The sequence below is a fragment of the Echiichthys vipera genome (genome assembly GCF_963691815.1).
Source record: "Echiichthys vipera genome assembly, chromosome: 3".
Taxonomy (NCBI): domain Eukaryota; kingdom Metazoa; phylum Chordata; class Actinopteri; order Perciformes; family Trachinidae; genus Echiichthys; species Echiichthys vipera.
The window spans coordinates 24,307,836-24,328,826 of NC_139828.1; the positions used below are offsets into that span (position 1 = coordinate 24,307,836).

The following is a 20,991-nucleotide window of genomic DNA, read 5'->3' on the forward strand; positions in this document are numbered from 1 at the left end:
CTGTCACACACACCTCTGTTGTCTGTTTACATTGTCATCAGCTGATCTCTCGGAGCGGAACGTCTGCGCCTTTCAAAATAAAAGCTCAGCCCGTTATTTCAAGCGCAGCACACGTTTCCAGGGGCTATTTTAGTAGCGCGCTCTTTTACACAGTATGCACATTTAACGAATATTCATTTAAAAAGCAAATGGTGTGTTTGTCACACCTTGTCTTTTGCGTTGTCTCTGTCGTCAAGCTTTGTACTTTGTTGAGTGAAAACACGTCAGAACCCGGAAGTCGAAGCATCCAATCCGCGTTGCCCTGGAAGCTGTTTACACTGACACATGCAGGCTGGATCTCAACATGAAGTTTATGCGCCTTAAATGTTATGTTGTGTTGTTTTGACTGACTTATTTTCTTATTTTCAGTAGCTGACACTTGGCTGGACAAATGGCCGACATCATAAATCCGGAGAATGAAGGAGATCTTCAGGAGCAAGTACGATTTCTTTGCTTTTACAACCTCCCCGGTGAAGTTAAGACAACTTGGCAAATTGCGTTCAAAGTCTGCATGTATTTCGGTGTGGCCTGCAGAGTGCGTGTAGGCTAAATTGTAACCGTTGGAAGGTGAAGTAGAGGTTTTAAATGGTTTTATATTGAGCTCTAGGCTGACAGGACACACATTAAGGGCACAAGCAATTAAATATAGAGGAACACACACACACACATACACACACACATACACACACACACACACACACACACACACACACTCTGCAGGTAGTTCCCAAGGTGTTTGGCTTCATCAACACATGTACATGAAAAGACAAAAGATAGATAGAAACTAACACCATCACAACCACACATAATTAAAGGTCTAGTGTCTTAAAAGAGTGTTTATTTTTACCCAGTGTCTTGTATTTCCCTAAACGCAGAACTGCTTTAAATCACCGTCTGGGTTTTTCAAATATCACCAGATATCTATTTTTAATGAACAAATGTCAAGTTTTGTGACTAAGATGAGTTTTAGTGTGGTTTCTGTTTTGATGTGTCTGTGTGCACTTGGATTTTGATGATTCATAACAAGAATAGTTTGAAGCCTTCTGTAGGCCACATTACTGGTCAGACTTTATGGATGAATCATACTTAATGTCAGCTTCACGTCAACAGACACATATGACTCATGTTTTTGCTCTGTTGTTATTTCCTTGTGTATAGATTGAAGAGGTTGAGGCTCTTTCTTCCATCTATGGGGATGAATGGTGTGTTATAGATGAAGCATCCAGAATATTTTGCATCAAAATATCCAGTGACTTGGAGGAGCCAAAACTGACGGCATGTTTGCAGGTAGAGAAACATAAATGTTGCATATGAATTACAAGTCTCTGGCATTACACAGGGTTCCCACGCATCCTGGATAACCTGGAAAACAGTTGCACACTTTCCAGTCATGGAAAATGAGAGAAAAAGAAAAATGTCTTAGAAAATGATTTCAACATTCTCCTATTTTCCTTTCGATGAGACTACATTACTAGTTTATCTATTAGAGCTCGCCAAAACAGATAACATTGCCATCTGAAAGGGTGAAAAAGTTATGCTCAGGATCATATTAATGTCCAAATAGTAATTTATGAATGAGAGTCACTTGGATAGGCTGTGGTGTTGTGGCAGCACATGAAGGTTGGATGACATTAAAATCTAAGTGGCTGAAAAATGTAAATAATATTATCCTTCAAATGTAAATATTAGTAACTGCTGGAAAGTAGTTTATATTATTATATTATTCGATGATCAATTTATCATCATTTCTAAGCATAAGGCTTCCACAGAGAGGAAATCATTATTATTATTATTAACATAAGATTGTTTGTTTGTAATCCTGGTTTTATTTTCTCATTGATCAGATAATTCTCCCACCTGATTATCCGAGCGCTGCCCCGCCCATCTACCAGATCAAGTGAGTCTATTTGCCTTTCAAATTGAATCTTGCTGCGATCTCCTGAATTGATAGAACAACAACCCACTCAAAAACGCACTCATCGTTCTACTCAATAACCCTTTGTTTGCTCCCGGCTTTTGTAGTGCAGCATGGTTGCGAGGCCCAGAGAGGAACAAATTGGCAAACAACCTGGAAGATCTCTATGTGTGAGTGCTTCTCATGATTTCTGACTTCACGAGGAGGCACTGTAGGATGATATTATCCACAACACATGATTTTCCAATTTTTATGTCGTCTGTCTCTTAGAGAAGCAACCCTCATTTGTATTTATTTCTCTTTCAACAGGGAGCATGTGGGGGAGAGCATCCTCTACCTGTGGGTGGAAAAAATTCGAGAATTCCTCGTGGAGAAATCCCAGAGCTCAGAAACAGGTGAGGTGTGAGGGGTCACGAGAGTTGTTGTCTTCATTGTTAAACAAGCCCCATGAAAATCTATTTGACGTGACTCAGGCAGAAATAATGTTCACGGAGGAGTTTAATGTATTACAGTTTTATTCATGTAATGTTTATGTCACGTTCTAAAGTAGCCACAAGTACAGTGTAACTGTTGCGCTAACTCAGAGTCAGCTACCCGTGCTGCTACTGTAGCTAACATTATGTGGAAATCGGTGAATTCAATCGGGTTGAAGCCCTGCGCCGTTATCCGTGGTCAAACAATAATAAAAATAACTCAATCCCCCAATATTGAGAGATGTTGTAAGGTTTTAATGTTAGCGCATTATCTGGGTTGCAAGTTTTATTCATGTTATGTTTCACATTGTGACATTTCCATGCATCATCATCCTTCATCTTTAACCGCTTGCTCCTGGCGGGGAATAGAGCGGATCCCAGCTGACATTGGGCGTGTTATGTCATTTAATTCTAATGAAATAGCTGCAAGTACCTTTAACTTACCATTAGATAAGTGGGAAATATCTTTTTGGTGGCAGCCGGGGTTTAGCTTTCCAAAAAGCTGGAGTACATGATAACATCCACACATGTAAATAGCTTGGCTCTGATAAAACCTCTATCAATGGGTCAATTATGGATCATGTTTTATAAACAAATCGCTGTATCAAAGGCGCAGATGGATCTACTTCTCTACCTAAAGCCTCATCTATATGCATCTTCCATTCAAGTTCTGCTAAGATGCTCCTCCTTGTGTGATAAGATGAGCACAAAGGCCTTTAGGGGCTTTAGAAAAAAAACCCTCCTGTGTCTGACTTTGAGTGACTGCATTGAGTTAAGATCAATATCTATGTAATGGCTTCTGTTACCTTGACAGAATCTTTTGAAGTGTAAAAAGAGTAAAAGATACCAAAATTAAGGATTTTCTCACCGCGCATCACGGGAGTCTGGTCTGTCTCACTTATCTACAGGCGAGCCCAGCGGCATCCATTATTGCGGCAGACTCTGCTCTCTTTTGAACACTGAGCTTGAAAAATATTAACTGTCCTCACCATTGTTGTGTGGTATAATTTGTCCTCTCTCTGCGATTCATGTGGTAATAATTGTAACTGGTCACTGCAGTACTTAAGTTCAGAGGAGCAGGATTGACAGCTTCAACTGACAGGAACACGGTGGAGATAGGGAGAAAGGGAGCGATAAGCCCGGAGAGGCACATTTCATGGAAATGAAAAGGGAGTAAACATAACAGAGGATATGACAGAGAAATAATGATGACGTTTGGTGGATTGAGAGCAGACAGGAATTAAAGGATGAAAAACATTTGTTCGCCCACATATCAAGTCCCACTTTTAATGGATTTTGCGTAGAATAAACACTAAAGGCATTATTCACAGAAGGTTTGTTAGATAAGTAACCAGTTTAACTTTGATTTTTATTATGTCCATCTCACATTTAGCTACTGTTTCCCTCTTTAAAAAAAAAAAAAAAGTGTAATTACTTTTTGAATTTTTAAAATATATAAGAAAAACTAGTCCGGTGATATTCTGTATTTTGTCTTATCATTAAATACCATTAAAAACAATGAGTTTATCCTGCTAACAAGTTTGGTCTCCAAAACCTGAGCCCAAGGTTTTAAAACTCAACTCCGATCTTTACTCAACTGGACGATTGTGGCTGAACAGTAACATTCAGACTTTAGTAGGTAAATCAATCAACCTGAAACAATAAAAGTGAAGTATATTTTATAAAGCTTGTAATCAACCACCTACTACGCAAGCTCAACTCATTTAGAGTGAGCAAGTATATTATGGAAACAGTTTATAAGAACCTGATAGAGGGCATCTTAACTTTTAACATGCCAGTGTGGTACGGTAATCTAAACATAAAAGGAAGAAGCAAGCTGCTGAGAATAATACACAGAGCCTCAAAACTCATAGGGATGAGACAGAAACTGTTAAGTATGTACGTGAAAAAAGCTGTCAAAGAGTGAACGACCCCTCTCATCCACTCAACAGGGAGTTTGAGCTTCTTCCCTCTGGTAGACAAATCAAAGTACCAAGGGCAAATTGTAAAATTCCTCCATCCCTAACACCATTTGAGCACTGAACACCGTGTCCCGTGCGTTTTTAATGTAACTGCCACTGCTGTCCTGCTTTTTGCCCTGAAGATGTTTGTGTGTAAGTGGTGTTGCTGTTGCCGTCCTGCTTAGAAAGACACATTTCCACATTGTGGACAATAAATGAAACTAACAAACTAACATACCCGGGCTGAGCGTATCAGCCGATACCCGATACCGATCCAATACTACTGTTGAATAAATGAAGCGTATACCTTGCCATGTGAATGAAGGCATCAGGCTTGACATAAATATTTAAATTTAGCCTTGTTAAAAAAAGGTAACAAATGAAACAAAAAAAGTGTACATTAGCAGCAAAAAGAAATAACACTTCCATGCAAAGTGCACTACAGAGAGATATTTTAAATGTAATATAAAACCCTAACCGGTGTCGCAAACATAGGATTGACTAAGAACTGAAGTGACTAGATCGCTGTAACTGTATTGCTGTGTATGATATTCATTTAAAAAAAAAGCTGGATCAGCCTCAATAATCCGATATCCGATCCAGAAAATTAGTCAATGTCTCTATAGCCTGACTGATATTTCATAGAGCAGGTACACACTGTGATGCAGGAAAATGCATGAGGTTTGTCCAGACTCCACTTTGATTTCATCCCATTTGTTAACGATCGTGTAAACAGATACAGGGATAGATCTAGACAAATGTTCATGCAGTGGAGACTTTAAGGGGTGGAAGAAATATATATATATATATATATGCTGAATCTCACAGATAATCCCATTTTTCAATTTTGGCTCGGAAAAGCCCCCAAATGGAGATATTTCAACTAAAAAAATGACATTACTGTGGCACATGAGTAAAGCATTAAATAGAAATGCCAAAAGGTGGCATTAGAAATCAATACATTGATTTAGACTGCGCTCACACCTTTGTTTCCATGACAACAGAGCACTACTTTCTGCTCACCTCTTGATCTTTTATGCGCTCTGTGATCAGTCAGATTTGCTTAATCCTTTTATCAGGCTCTAATAAAAGGTGTCATCCATTATGAATTGGCCTTGGCATCATAGGTCATGAAACAGTTTTAGTGTCAATGTTAAGGTCATGTAATGGTAATTTGGTAATTTGGTGATAAGCTGCTCCGTAGGTGTCTTTTTAATGACAAGCTGCCTAGTTTGTAGACTTTTACAGGCAACAAGTTTGGGGTTGAAAAAAAACCCTGAAGCTTTTCTTTAAGACACAATGTTTCTCCCATGATCTGCTTCAGTGGATCAACCGGAGGAGGTGAACATGACGGCTGAGGAGGAAGTGGGCGATGATGAAGATATACCAGACTACAGGACTCTCAAGCTGAACACAGAAAATGCACATCTGTTCATGGATCACATAGACGGTACCGCTCATACCGTTTGATAATCTTTTGTTGCATTGGCTTCAGTGGTCATTATTTAACACAGCTTTTTATAAACTTGATCGTTTTGATGAATGATGTGTCACATTTTGCCCCGTAGATGAAGAGGTACCTCCTCTAAAACATGGGAACACCATCACAGACCGACGCAGTACCTTCCAGCCTCACTTAGCCCCCGTGGTGACTCCAACACAGGTACAAGCATGAAGGACATTTTATTTTTTTTGATCTTAACACATTTACTGCAAACAAGATGATATGTTTGACAAAGAAATTAACGTTTTTTACCTGAAAAATTAAACAGTTTCTTTTTCTCAAACCATGACAATAAACAAAGACGGTAGACGGCTCATGACTTCACGAGGGTCTTGGGGATGGGATGTAAATGTGCTTATTTTATGCAGCAATTTCACAAAGTGAAGCATCATTTGGCTCAATCTTGCATGCTATCCTCACTCTGTGGCTCTCCTGTAATATACCGACTCGTCTTAAAAGCTTCCACCTGCTGTGAAGTGCTATTTAGACAAAGATATTTACACACGCAGCTGTGCTCCAGGGAGCAGATGACCTGAATCGACTGAGACCTGCACAGCATTTACATATTAGTCTGGAAGAGTCTCTGTTTAACCAAATATATAATTGGGAGAAAGACCAAGATCTGCTTCAGTGGGAACAAATTGGAGACTTACTAAGTTTTAAGCCTTTTCAACCAGTGTAGCTGTATTTATTATTAAATACATGAAACATGAAACGAGTCCCAGAGAGTTCAATACTAAATCATTTATGAAGACATTGTGAAAATAAATACAGTTGTAAAATATATAGATAAACAAAAAAAGGGAAGTAATTTAAGTTATTTTTAATACTTATTTAATGTTTCGTATTTAGTTTCAGTTTAGTAGTCTTTGTTTTTTATTTACTACTTTACATTTTTGTTTACAAATTTAAAATAGCATTTTCCCCAGTGACATCAATTTTTATTTTGCAATGTCATCATGACAGAGGAGTTGTTACCGGCCCACTCAATTTTTAGCCAATCACATGTCCCCTCACTAACAGCCAGTAAGCCAGTGTTGCCGACTATGCGACTTTGTTTGCTAGATTTAGAGAATTTTCAGATCAAAAAGCGACCACCCCCTCTGAGCAGCATGCAGCAGTCCATCGCTCCTCTGTCGAAAGCACAGGAGGGATTTCTCCTACTCCCCTACCACCATGCACAGTTAGCCAACGCACACAACCATGTTACCCATATGCAAATGAGCGTAGAACATCATCTGGTGACTTTTAGCGGCTAGTGTTAACTACTTTCATTAGAAAAGAGTTGGCAAGGCCGCAGCAAGCTAGCTAACTTTTGTTGGCTAGAGCCACAACCAAGAAAGTTGTCTCTCTGAAAAACACTGTCTTTAATTTGGTGCTGAGTAATGAAAATGTAAATTAAACTGGTTTAATTGAATTTAATTACTCTGGCGTTGTTGTTGTAGCTCCCACAAGCTAACAGGCTGAGTCAAGCTGCAGGTATTGAACTTGCTCTCTTAAGAAAGGCAGGGGTCATGTGATTGGCTGAAAAGTGAGAGGGCGGTTTGGGAGTAAATCCTGTATTCATTGTTTATTATGCTTATACTGTATCTTGTATACTTATCTCTCATGATTTGAACTGCAGGTGCCTCTAATATTAATGAATCATCAATCTCTTTGATGTTTTCTTCTGAGTTGACCTTCGATATGTGAAAGTTATTAATCCAGTATCTTCTGTCATTGTGAGAAGGCCTTTTTAGTTGCATTTATAGAGGCGATTGAATCAGGCATTTTCTCTAGCGGAATGTAACTTCATTTTGTGGCTCTTGTCTTAAGAAGGCATGGGCTCCACATGCTTTTATTTTATTTATTTATTTTTATGTTACATTATTCAACCGGGTATTTAACTGACATAAAATGACGACCTGTGCAAGAGACAGCGGCAGATGTCATGTTGATACACTAGACATTAAAACATAGATACAGCTAATGCAGTAAAACAACATTAGACAAAATTACATCACAATATGTACAGTATATAAAACAACAGAGCTCTATGTACAGTGTTCTGTCATTAAAGGAGGGTAACAGAATAAAAGTACAGGCTACAGTAACTACTGTTTGAGGGTTTAACCGCAGAAAGACAACACATTTCTTTGAATTCACTTTATTACAAGAATTTGTACTACAGGCGGTGACAACACCTAGCCTAGTGAGACCATCCTGATCTCCCAAGCTCCACTGAGGAAATTTGGAGAAGTTTTCCAAGCGACAGAACCAATCAGCATTGGTTTTTGGGGCAGATTTAAGTGTGATGAAACAAGAAGTCACTGTTCAGTGCAAACAACATGGCGGCTTCGGCAGATGAGATGAGCGCAGCTATCGAGCAAGCCGCTCGCTAACGCTTTTTTCTCTTGGATCCTTCTGTTGGAAAATGGACCAGGCACCTGAAATTGTACCTTTTAACCGTACATTCTCGTTACACAAACCGCAAATATCCTTAATTGGCATGATGTTTACTTTCTGAGCTTTGCCTCGACACAGTTAGTACTTCATACGCTTCATTGATCTGATTGGTAGATTTGGCCTGTATGTTGGTGATAGACAGATGATTTATCCAATCAGCAACCAGTATTTTCACCTCTTCCCAAAAGAAAAGAGTTCCAAGATGGATATGCTGAGCAAATGAGAATTAATCCATCAGGTCTTTTATTTGTTCAATTTCCAGTTTCAGTCCCGATTGATTCATACAGCCCTCTGTACGTTTCTCAAAGTTGGGACCATATGTCCTTATTTTTGAGAATGTTGTCTGACAACATTACATCCATAGACAACAGATATATAATAAATCATAAATAAAATAAAATAATAATGACCTTTGGCACTGTTTCTGTGGTGAAAGCTTCTTACAAAATAATAAGCCTCTGTCATAGAAAACTGGACTGTGTGTAAATGTGTAACTAAACAATTTACTTTCAATGGGGAAATATCGTATGACACGCATTTTAAAAGACCCTAAATCAAACCACCCATTTATACCTAAATACTATGATATCAAATAGTTAGAAACACATAATAAGACACAATTAGGAACACATTCTGACCTTTCACCATGACTAACAGTAAGATGACCAGCTGATCCTGGCACTGTGTGGGCGGGGAACTGATTCAGTTTGTATCACTATGTAAATGTAGGTCGCTGTTTGTCAGACTGCTTTAGAAGAAAGTTTCATTTTCTTGCACCTCTGTCAGGCATTTTTGCTGTACACTGTATTATACAACTGATTAGATATTTGCTAACATGTAAGTACAAGATGATCACACGCAACCTGCTGTGGACAGGAAGTTAAAAGACAAAATATTGATATTAAAGTGTTGCTGAAATGCAGAGGATCAATAAAATGTGTCATGAAAGTGTAAATGGAAAATATTCAACAGAATCAATTCTTAAATTATTTGGTATTATGGTAATATATAGGTTACACATAGGTTTATGTGTAATATATTACTCTGTGTTCTTGTAATGGCCACACATTACAGGTAGTCAGCTAAAAGGTTTAGTGTGTGAGGGTCATCTTTTTAGTTCTGAAGATGTAGCATTGTACTAAACCTTATATTACTTGCATGCTAAACATATTTTTACCCAATCAAATGTCAGTTCTATTTATAGGAAATATGATTTTCGTACATGAACGTTTGAATAATGAAGTTTGAATAATCAGGCTGAAGTGAGGAATATTTTGTTATGTCCACTGTTCCACCTGTTGTTTGTTGCAGGTTAAAATGGTCCTGGGGAAGCTCTATGAGAACAAGAAGATTGCTAGTGCCACTCATAATATTTATGCATACAGGTCAGTAATGTCACATATGTAGCCTATATGACCCAACATCTGTCATGGCTTCATTATGTAAATCATGCTAACACCCCCAGGTTACTGTTACAGTGTGTCTCATTAGTGTAGGAGAACATGCTTTATCTGTCTTCTCTAAAGGCCACATCACTGCACTAAGGGTCAAAAAGAGCACCAGAGAAAACCAAGGATTTCTGATAGTATTGTATAGTGTGGTAATATAATGTGTAATATGTTAAAAGATGTGTCTGTCTTCCTGTGTGTGTTTGTGTGCATAGTATTTCCAGCATGTTCTAATAAGGTCAATTTCGAGCTGCCTATGCACTGCTTGGGTGGTCATTACTGCTGACATTTGAACCACTTTCCTGGTGAAAAGGGGCCGCCGGTGTCACAGAGTCGTTCTCTGACCAAAATGCGTCAATGTTCTCCCCCTAATGCCCAGCTGTTGGTATTCTGTCTGTTGTAGGATTTACTGCGAGGACAAGAACAGCTTCCTGCAGGACTGTGAAGACGACGGCGAGACAGCCGCGGGGGGGAGGATGCTCCATTTACTGCAGGTTATCATTTCATTAAGAATATATTGACCTCAACCAGGGCACTCTGTCAGCTGCGTACTAAATGACATGTTGCTTTTTGTCAAAAAAGGCACCAAAGAACTGAACAATGACTCAGGTATTGAGCTTTCGCCCAGAATTATTGTTATAAACACAATCTTTAATTTGCTAGCTTTGGCTCCTGCAGGCTTAATTGGCATCTGATCTAAGCCACCTCTGCACAATTTGTCATCTGCTGTGGCTTTTAAGCTGAGACTGTCTTCAAACATTAAACTGAAATCTTTCTATTCTGTGGTAGTTTATTACCTCGTCTGCAGTAACATTTCCAGACATGCTCCTTATTAAAAAACACATATTAAACTATATATTGTATGAAATAGATCAAAGTGGTTACAGTCACGTATGGGAAATAGTGTAGGTTCATGTTATTTCTTGTACATTGTGGCACTTTTATAGATATCAAAAAAAATTACTGGCCTTCAAAAATATCTAAGATACTCGTGTGTGGTGCTGTGAAAAAGGACTGGTTGCTACACCATCAAGCTCAAGATTTCTATTACACCATCAGAAAGTGGTTCACATGAGAACATTTTGTGCTCTAAATATAAGTGAAGTGAATAAATGGAGGGATATTTGGCCTAGTTAAAAGTAAATAAGTAAATTAAACAACATGTAGTCCAGACCTTGTTGATGTTTAGGATTGATTGGCCTGATTGGTTTTCAGGCTTCCCCAAACGATTATTTTCATAATAGATTAAGCTTGCAATTGCTTTTTCCATTTTTTTCCCCCATGTTTTACTCTGTAGGATGACAGTCAATGTGAGTGAATGAAATGAACAATACTAAAGCTGTGTCCAAAATCAATATACTTCTTCTAAGCAGGGGTTGACTGTGTAATGTGTTTAAATTGGAAAAGTGACAGCTGCAAAAAATTGATGATAATTGACAATGAAATCGGTGATGGTGGTGAAACCGCTCCCTCGACATCGCCACGTTTAATTTGTAGCGCAGTTTTTAAGTTGTAGTTTGATTGACACCTGGTGGTGAAAGTATTGCATTATTTCCTTTTGGCATAAAATTGATCAGTTTGTTGATTTCTTGTAAAATAACCAAGCCCCAACCACGGGGGTTAAAAAATGAAACCAACACATTAGTGCCTCAGTGGCCATTTGAGGCTGGCTCCAAAAGTGAGTTAATCTCCATAGACCTTCATGTTAAACAGCTGTTTAACAGCAGAAATAAACACGTCTTTCATTCTGGTATTTTGGTTTCTATAGCTAATCTTCCCATTTATGACAACTGTAAGAGGGTCGAATTTTTATATAACTCACCCATTCAAATTATATCAAGGCTTCTGCATAATTAAGGGTGTGCTGCTTTGAGTGACAGGTGGCAGGCGTTGACTGTAGACTTCATGCGGTCTACCCACACTGAGCTTCATTTTGGCTCGCCAGAAGCCTATGGGTGACATTTAGGGCTGGACGATATGGCCAAAATCTTCTATCCTGATATATAGGTCATTCTGGATAACCATATACAGTACATTACAATATAGCGTGTTCTCAGCTAATTCAATACATGAATCTATCCATCTATATAAGAAACCAAATCGTAAAGACTATTTTTGTATACTCCTTTGTGAATTTAATGCATAAAAAATATAAACTCAAAGTATTTCACATCAGATTTTCTGATAACTGTGTAAGTATGTGCTCGTTAATACCAATTTTGATGACGTAATTGTGTGTCACAAAATATAGGATTTTCATTATTCCATTGAGGGAATAATATTATATAATTATATATTATATAATTATCGCCCTAGTGACATCACATAGACTACACTCGTGTCAGTGTCATCTTGGCAAAATGTGGTCCTGTGGCACCTGTTGTAGCGGGTTCTACCACAGAAGCGGTTTTAAGGACGTTGCCAGGTGTTTTATGTCTGCGGCCAGATTTTGTCTTTGTCTTCACATTTTAGATACTGAATTCAGCAAAAAGTGTCTGAAATATGTCAAAAAATCTAAAGTGTTGCCGATTAATTTTCTTCTTGACTAAGTGGTCAATTAATTGTTTCAGCCCCACGACACAGTGTGAGTAAGTGTTCCTTCATTATCACGAAAAACGCCACCACACATCAAATCTGTAATCATGTGATTGTAACATTTGACGTCATGTAATTATCAGTTACATTATAACTGTTTCTACAGGTTATTTCATTAATTGTTTATAGCCTGTTTGCTTTGATTTCATGGTAGTGCAGCACCATCAGGATCCCTTATGAAGTAAGAATCTTGATGTGAACATGCTGATAATTTAAGTGTTCTTGAGAAAAATATATCTACACAGAGACTGACTGTGCTTTTAAATGAGGACTTGACCTATCAAGTATAACCCACGCCAATCCTCTTTCCATTATGTGTACATTTCTAATCTCTCCAGAGAAATAGTCCTTCATAGTAATTTCCCACAATTATTAATCTTTTAATTTCACATATCATGAGCCACTTGTTTCTGGCTGTGCTGTCAGATGGTACTATGATTCACACACACACTCACACACACTCACACACCCACATCACACTGAAATGTGCCATTGTCCACACACTTTTTTGTCCCCCTGTAATGTTGTGTGAAGGCCAGTGAAAGGTTTGTGACAAAACAAAAGAAAGTTTCCTGTCATAAGAGCTCAGCGATGACTTAGTAGTAGTAGTTCTGTCATACTCATTACCAGTAGGTGCTGAGTCGTATCAGAGCTTCTCCGATGATGTCCATGACTCATGTCAAAGTTCATACTCGTTTATGAGATGACGGCAGTCGTCTGTGCCAGTGTGATCCTGTTAGAGAGATCTATCGGTGTCAAATAGTGCATTTGGATTCTTGGTGAAACTGTGCACAGAATTCAGATGAATCAAGCTGTCAGCTACTTAAAAACCACATCACTGCAAAAAGCCTGGGCTCTTATTTGAACTTATGTAAGTAAGTTAGTTTGTACTCTCTGTACATGGATGCTTGTCAAGCAGTATGCATCTTATAAATCCATTTCCATGCTTCCTGGTGAACCGATTTTAGCCATGTGAATATGTCATAACACTCATGACCTCCTAAACCTCCTGCCCTGCACTAAACAGCAGTTAGCAACTCTCTGGTTAACATAGCGGAGCATTTAGCAGCTAAAGAGCCAGATATTTTGCTCAGGGGTTGGAGGAAACCATTCAAGAGCTATGATAAGAGTGAATGTTAGGCCACAAACACTACTCATAATGCATGCTGATGCTTTTTTTAGGTGGGCTTTGTTGCTCTTTATGCCATGACCCTTACTTCCTCCTTTGTCATAATTTAAAAATAAAAAGGACATTAGCCACTAGAGGTCGCCAAAATGTGACCTCCAACTAATCAGAGCAATGAAACAGCGCAGCTCTTACACTGCAGTTACAAGTGACCTGAATCTGTTTTTTTCGCTCCCATGTGACCCATATCTGATTTGCTTGTGACAGTGTGAACAGCACATGTCGCATTAAATCTGACATTTTCAAATCAGAATCAGGCCTCTTTTAAATGTGGTACTAAATCGGATACGTATCAGATTTTTTTGAATCCGACCGCAATCTGAACAGCCAGGTCGCATTTAATGCTGCTTAGACGTCATTCTGACCCGCGCTGCTCTGTTTTGTAAATGAATGACAAATTGAGAGTTGAACAGACTTGAAACAAACATGGAGAAGAGAATGAAGCAGGCGGCCAGTGGAGGGAGAGTGAAGTTTTAGACCTCATTACTATTTGGGGTGCCGCCACACACTGTTTTTAGCATTAAGCTACAATACCGGTTGTAGTTGCCATGTTTGCTTCCGTAAACACCGTTATGGCGTGACGTCATCAACAATGAACTGGGCCTGCGGGACACTTCAGGAGCGTGAGCTTTTCACACAGACAGGCCACATTTTAAGACGTAATGTGAACAGCCAAACAAAAAATCATATTGAGCAATAAAATGGAATTGTGCATTAAGACCTGCTGTGTGAACGTAGCCTTAGTGACATGTGCAAGTTGGGGAAGTGCTTGGTCTGGTTTGAAGCAGGATATAAAATCGGCCGTGTCACAAACTTTCTCAAATTACAGATAAACAGTACACTAAAATGCACCCCTGAAAACATTTTATGTGGGTAATAGGCGATACAGTAACAGAATATAGATTCATATTTGATCAGCGCTGCCTAGTTTGACAGTTTGATCTGAGCTCCGTGAGCCTGGTAAGAACTCTAGAGTGGTGCTCCTCTGTCAGGCATTGTCTGATACCTGACTCCACATGATATAAACAGCTGTGATTGGTCCGCCGAGTTCCTGGTCAACTGAAAATCTGTCTGAATGGGAGAGGGGCCAGACCTAGTCACAGCAAATGAAATACAAGCTCAGCAGATTTGTGTGGTCCCCATTTGTATCGGTGCCACAACACAACACAACTAGTTAACCCAGTCATTGCATTTGTTAGAACAGATAAATGTGAACTCAGCAACTTCATGTTTGCTTTTCTTAACCCATTTGGACATAAGAGGATATTAAAAGACGTACTTTAAGTCACCTTCTGTAGCTGATTGACCTACTGTAACTGGAGTGTCAGTATCACGTCCGCTGTCTTCATGCTCATCTTCCTGAGCAACACACTGACTAATCTTCTACTTCACACTCTCAGCGTACTTAGCAATTTACATGAAGAGCTTTCTTCTTAATCTCACTCCTCTCCACAAGCCTTTCTTCCCGTTTCCTCATTTAAATGTGTGCTTTCTCCCTCTGAATGTGGAAGTGTGAGGTATTGAATTAAAAAAAAGGAATCTGATTAATAGTGTCAGCAGCCAGATGCGGATGGGTCCCCTCAGATGACAGATTGCACTTTTTATGTGTGTGTTGATGTGTGAAGTCAAGTTCTGGTCTGCATGCTAAAGGAAAAGTCTGACATTTTGGGGAATTTTTGCTATTTATTAGGATTTTGACAAGAAGATTATGGTAAATAAGATCTGTGTGTTAAGTAGAGACATGCAGGACATGTTATGAGCTTAGCCCATGAACACAAGGAACAGCCACCCTTCATTAAAAGTGTTTTTAAAAAATCCTCTCAACATTTGATCCATTGCTTATATAAAGATATTGATTAGCAGCTTTAATTACGGTTTCTTTCGCTTTAGTTTTGCCACTTCTTTATGGCTCCACACGTCTTTTTTTGCTTTGTGTTTTCTTATTTTATGTTTTTTTCAGTCAATACTTATTATTATTTTGTGGGTTTTTATAGATCTCGTTAACATCACTGATTGATTAGGATGAGATGCTGTAACCTCTGTGAATTTGTGGCGGATAAATTGAACCGTGTACCTTCCAGTCTTTGTGCAAACTTCAACATTCCCTGGAGCTTGATATGGACAAAGATTAAAGCAAAATGGATTTTCTCATCTAACTCTATGGGGGATAGCCAAATAGGGAAATATCCCCACATTTTGGAGATCAGCTTTAGACTGACAGCTGATGGCCTGAGCCAGAAACACTTAATGAGGATTCATCCACCGTATCGCATCTGGTGTGAAATATCTGGCTGCTTGAATGGTTGCCAGGGAAGGGTGCTGTGTCACAGTATATTGTATTTGTCTCTTTCAGGCCTTTTTTTAAATTCACACTCATTTCACATTTATCATGTGTTTCTCACCACAGATTCTGGACGTGCGCAATGTCATGGTGGTCGTGTCTCGATGGTATGGAGGTATTTTGTTGGGTCCTGACCGCTTCAAACACATCAACAACTGTGCTAGAAACATCCTGGTTGAGGAAGGATACACTGCCTCTACGGTGAGACACTCTGGGCTTCTCACATATGGCTCTGTCATCTTCCACTGCCACATCATCGATCAAATTTGACGTTGCTGTCATTTTTGTCATGTTGGGTAACATCTGGGATCTTGTAGTTTAATTGACTTTGACCCTAATGTGCTTTATGATTTATTTTTCTTTTTGACAACTGAAGAACAATCTGAAGGTCAAAGGAGAATAATCAGTCAGTTATAGTAGTCAGTTTATAATAATGCAGGTTATAGTTACACACAGATTTATTATAATAACATAGAGTGTGTGTTCAGCTTGCTTTGTGCCTCCACAGTTTCTCTCCAGTAGCCGTAACATTAAGGATATTGGTTCATTTGAAGTGTCTGGTTGCCACATGTTCTGGAGATCAAACACTCTCTCCTCACTTTCACCTGCCTGAAGTTTGGTCCAGTCTGCTTTGAAGTCGTCTTTGTGCTGTGCAAAGTTATTTCAATGAAAACATGATGGACCTTGAGCTGCTGCCACACATAGATTAAAGGCACTGTAAATCAACCCTTAAAAGTATCTTACTTCAAAACCCCATCAACTCACTGTAACCATCAGAACTTGATTGCCTTGTCCTTTGCTGTATCCTGACAGAAAAGCTTCCGTTCCCCTGTAATGTCAAGCCTGTACCATAGACTGTAAAAAATTGACATAGCCTCTCCGTTGAGCTCCGTTCTCTCAACTTGATCCAATTGTACTCACCTACAGGAGTCGCCATTTTGTCAGATGTTGACTCCGCCTAATTTCCTCTAACCAAAAAAACTGCATTGATGTGACATGGGTGGGTGGGGGGGTACGTCCATCTGGCTGATGTATACCTCTGGGGTGAAGTGAGGGCCAGTGGTCACGCAAGAGGCTGCACCCCTAATTATTCTTATTAACTAACTTCCTTACTAACTCTAACTTTAACCTCCAATTAAATAAAATCTAGCCTGGTAAAAATGAATTCATCCCTCCTCAGTGTTGTCATGGAGATATGACCTAAAGTAGTTGAGAGTTGACGCCCTAATGTAACGTTGCTAGCTTGCCAAACAAAAATGACAAGACACTATGACAGTGATAAATTAAAAAAAAAAAAACAGTATTTCAGAATAAATCAGATATTTATAATTTGTTCTCTAATTTTGATCTCCAGTATAAAAATAGACTAACGAAAACAACTTTTACACTTCAGTACCTCACAAGATAAAAGGTAGCTGGAAGTTTTTTTGCACTATGTGAGAGGCTTATTTAAAACCATTTTTGTTTAAATTTTAATTGGGACAACAAGTGTTGAAGAGTGACTTGTTTACAGCCCCACTCCGAACACCATATGAGACATGAAGGGGCAGCATGCATATTCAAATGTCCCACATTTGCAACTCGACTGTATGAAACAGAATTATCATTTGTCCAGACATGCTTTTTAAGTGTTGGTTTACAAGTTGGCAGCCTGAATTGTCAGTGTAATAATTAGTGGAGGATGTTTTATAAGAGCACTTAAGAATGCAATGTTTGGTTTGATGCAATTATTTGAATACATTAAAACAGTAGGGTGCATGCCAATCAGAACGTAGGGCAGGGGAACACAGCAGGAGTTTAGTGTTATACATTGAGTCATGAGCTTTAAAACAGCACTCAAATATTAAACATAGAAAAAGCTTTTGGCACCATTAAGGGGAGTGCTGATGTAAGGTAATCATTAGTCTGTTCATTCTCTAACCCTTTTCTCTTGTTTCACAGGACGAGGCCAGCAAATCTGGAGCGAAGACCAAAAGGCTAAAAAACAAGAAGACAAAATGAATTTCAGAAGAAGGAGAAAAAAAGAGACTTTCATTCAAACACATTTTCACAGCCTTGTGAAAAGATTGTTTTTAGCTGATTTAGATGTGTTTGAATAGGGAAAATTAGGGATTTCTTGACATTACACTTCAGCTGATCACTTGGACTAAACATTGCACCATTTTGACTGAGCAGCCTTGAAATTAAATGTTTACAGTTTTCATTAAAACAGTCAAACCATGACATTTGTTTATCCATCAGTCCCACACAAGGATTGTTGATCCACTTTATCAGAAAACCACATAATCATTGCATGTTTGAATGGAGGAGTTGTTCAGGAGGAGACCTCTTGTTTCACCATCCATTTTAAATGGCGCTGCTCCATTATGGCCTGATGTAAATGTGTCCTTGTAAGTGTTCATTCAGCTTTCAGCAGAATCCACATTTGAATGACATGCATACACAATTCATTCAGTGTGTTTCAACTAAATGAAGTTCACTGTGTTTTATTGACACAAACACTCACACACTCACTCACGTAATTAACATTTTCCCCAATGCATTTGACATCCGCTTGAAGCCTGCTAAATATTCAACTTTTGACAGTTGAGAATTCTCTTTTTAACCCTGTGGGATTTCGCCTCACCTCTCCATTTTGGTGTCACCCGATGCCTGAAAAGACATGGTCTGCATATTAACCACTCCAGGGTTGGCTTGAGGCAGCAGAGGACTGCTTTCTAAAAATATCCAGGACTCATCTGTGCCCTGGGCAGTTTGGTTTTGGTCACCGGCACAACCAAACTACTGTGATGTGAAAAAGTAAAATTTGATCTGTTTAGTTATCTTGAGGGAATACAACTAATACTTTCATCCAATGAGGGCATTTTATTTGAATGAGAGCAAAAGTGGCACACAACAGGCTGAGGTTCCTGAAATGTACTGTGAACAAAGCTGCCAGCTCATTTAAGCCATTAATAATAATTACAGCTAATTCACTTAACAGGGTTGTTTCTTCCTGACAAGCTGTCATCATTCTGAACCCCATCATCTCAGCCCTTAATCATATGTTTTAGAGTCTTCAGAAGCCAAATTCATACTCAAGGCTGTGGAGAATAATTAGCTTTATACTGGAGAATATGGGAAGCTTTGATGTAGCAGCTCAAGGAACCTAAGCCTTTGATTGTTGCAGCGCAACCAAATAATGTAAATATCCTTACATGTCTGGATCCCCAGTGAGTGTTAAGTATGATAATGATAATAATGATAAATACATTTACACTTCTAATATGGTCTTTTTTCATAAAGTCACATTTTATTTCATAATCACTTCATGAAAGTGGTGTCACTGCCCTCTCACCTTTCAGTCCATCACATGCAGCCGCTGCCTCTCTTAAGCTAGAAAATTCAACAACTGTTTCCTGTTTTAACCAGTTAGCTCCTGTTAGTTGAGTAACAATGTTGAAGTAATTCTGATTCAACAGACTTGACTGTTGCTGTAGAGCAGCCGTGTCAAACTCAAATTCACAGTGGGCCAAATTTAGAAACTGGGACAAGTTGCAGGCCAAACTCAATATATAAAAAAAAGAAATGTGTGTGTGCAAATGTGCATGTTTTCCCTTCTCTCCAGATATGTAATGTGGAACCTTTTCAGTGCAGGTCCTTGTACTTGTCGTGGTGTTCGTTACAGCCATGATGGCTCTGCAGACGAGACAAACAGGTCTTTACATTCATAAACAGATAATCTGCCTCCCACCGCTGCTGAAAGCTCCTGTTTTCCATCTTTCTTTTGGCCGTTTTTTGGGGAGGGGTGGATTAGGTTTGTCTGAAGAGACTGGTAGCATGGATGCTCATGTTTGTCAACAGAAAAGTAGCGGTGTATGTGCTATATACTCGCGGACCAGTATTCATAGAACCTTGATATGATCTTGCGGGCCAAATATATTTACACCGCGGGCCAGATTTGGCCCATGGGCCTGAGTTTGACACCCCTGCTGTAGAAGAACAGTACACAGTAGTTGGTCAACCCGGATCGTTATAAGGATTGGGATGATTCTGATTAATTCACTAATATGAGCCGGGTTGTGCGAGTCACTCGAGTCACTTGAGTCAAAATCCCCCGATCGCTAATGACACTTGTTCCTACGATGTAATCTACAGTTAATGCAGCCACCACTCACTTAAGCAATGCCTGGCCATATTAGCTCTGTGGATCTGTAGGGGAATATTCTCTTCAACCACGCACAGACATAGAGTTTGTGATTGAGTGAGTCTCACTGATCGCCACTCGAGTAATAGGCTGCAAGAAGTTGTAGGCTATTCATCGTCTGCGCAAAACAGGGTCAAATATCCTCACATTAATTTGAAGATTTAAGGAATGGGTTTTAAACATTTGCAGTAGACTTCTACCCAAAGCACAGTCAAATATTTCTATAAATCAGTTACATGAGTGGTAGGCTGACAATTTAAGGAAGTGTGGGTCATGTCTCCGGGTGCAGCCGGCTCTTGTGAGCTGCGACTCAGACTGCCTATCAGTGTCAATCAGCCGATTCACCATCTCTGGCATAATTCGCCATTTACCCGGATGTATCCTGTTCCGGATCTCAGACTGACTGTTTCTCACTCAGTCACCCATTTAATGATACAAATGAACTTGTTGCTGCAGGTTATATAACATATATAGAGTTCATGTTGTTGTTGGGTTGTAAACATTTCAAGATGTTTGTGTTTGATGCAATTTCTCATTTGACATTGGAAAATTGTGGAGGACTCAACTGACTCGAGTGAATGGTCACTAAAGATCCATGATTCTTGAGTCATTTTAGGGAGCCGAGTGAAAGAGCAGTAACCGATCATTACCAGTACAATGAACTATATATACGCAGCAACTTACCTCTCCTTTCATTTAGCTTAACAAAGCTGCACGTTCTACGTACTGGGCAACTACTTAGAAAGTGTTCACAGCAACATCTAACTGCGGTACTGCGGTAGTGTGTCGATTTTTAAGATGGTTCAAGAGAAAGACACACAACCCTGTCAAGATAAAAACAACCTATCTCTGAATTATTATTTTTTTTAAATGACATGAAAAAATGTCTATGGGGTAG

The 20,991-nt window shown here is 39.1% G+C and overlaps 1 protein-coding gene across 1 annotated transcript; it reads left to right on the forward strand.

Annotated features, from left to right (window-relative positions):
* Window positions 1-335: 335 nt before the first annotated feature.
* On the forward strand, window positions 336-18,936 carry impact (impact RWD domain protein). The gene is made up of 11 exons (XM_083940292.1): window positions 336-478; window positions 1,198-1,326; window positions 1,884-1,936; window positions 2,062-2,124; window positions 2,264-2,349; window positions 5,713-5,838; window positions 5,957-6,051; window positions 9,649-9,722; window positions 10,189-10,279; window positions 15,974-16,108; window positions 17,849-18,936. Exons 1-11 carry the CDS (start codon window positions 431-433, stop codon window positions 17,906-17,908), a joined length of 960 nt encoding a protein of 319 aa, XP_083796418.1. The 5' UTR covers window positions 336-430; the 3' UTR covers window positions 17,909-18,936.
* The last annotated feature ends 2,055 nt before the right edge of the window (window positions 18,937-20,991 follow it).

Bases quoted from the DNA above. Each gene is read 5' to 3' on its own strand.
- impact (XM_083940292.1), top strand. From the start codon at position 431: ATGGCCGACATCATAAATCCGGAGAATGAAGGAGATCTTCAGGAGCAA. The intron at 2,125-2,263 runs GTGAGTGCTTCT...CTCTTTCAACAG, and splicing joins AACCTGGAAGATCTCTATGT to GGAGCATGTGGGGGAGAGCA. The intron at 5,839-5,956 runs GTACCGCTCATA...TTTGCCCCGTAG, and splicing joins GTTCATGGATCACATAGACG to ATGAAGAGGTACCTCCTCTA.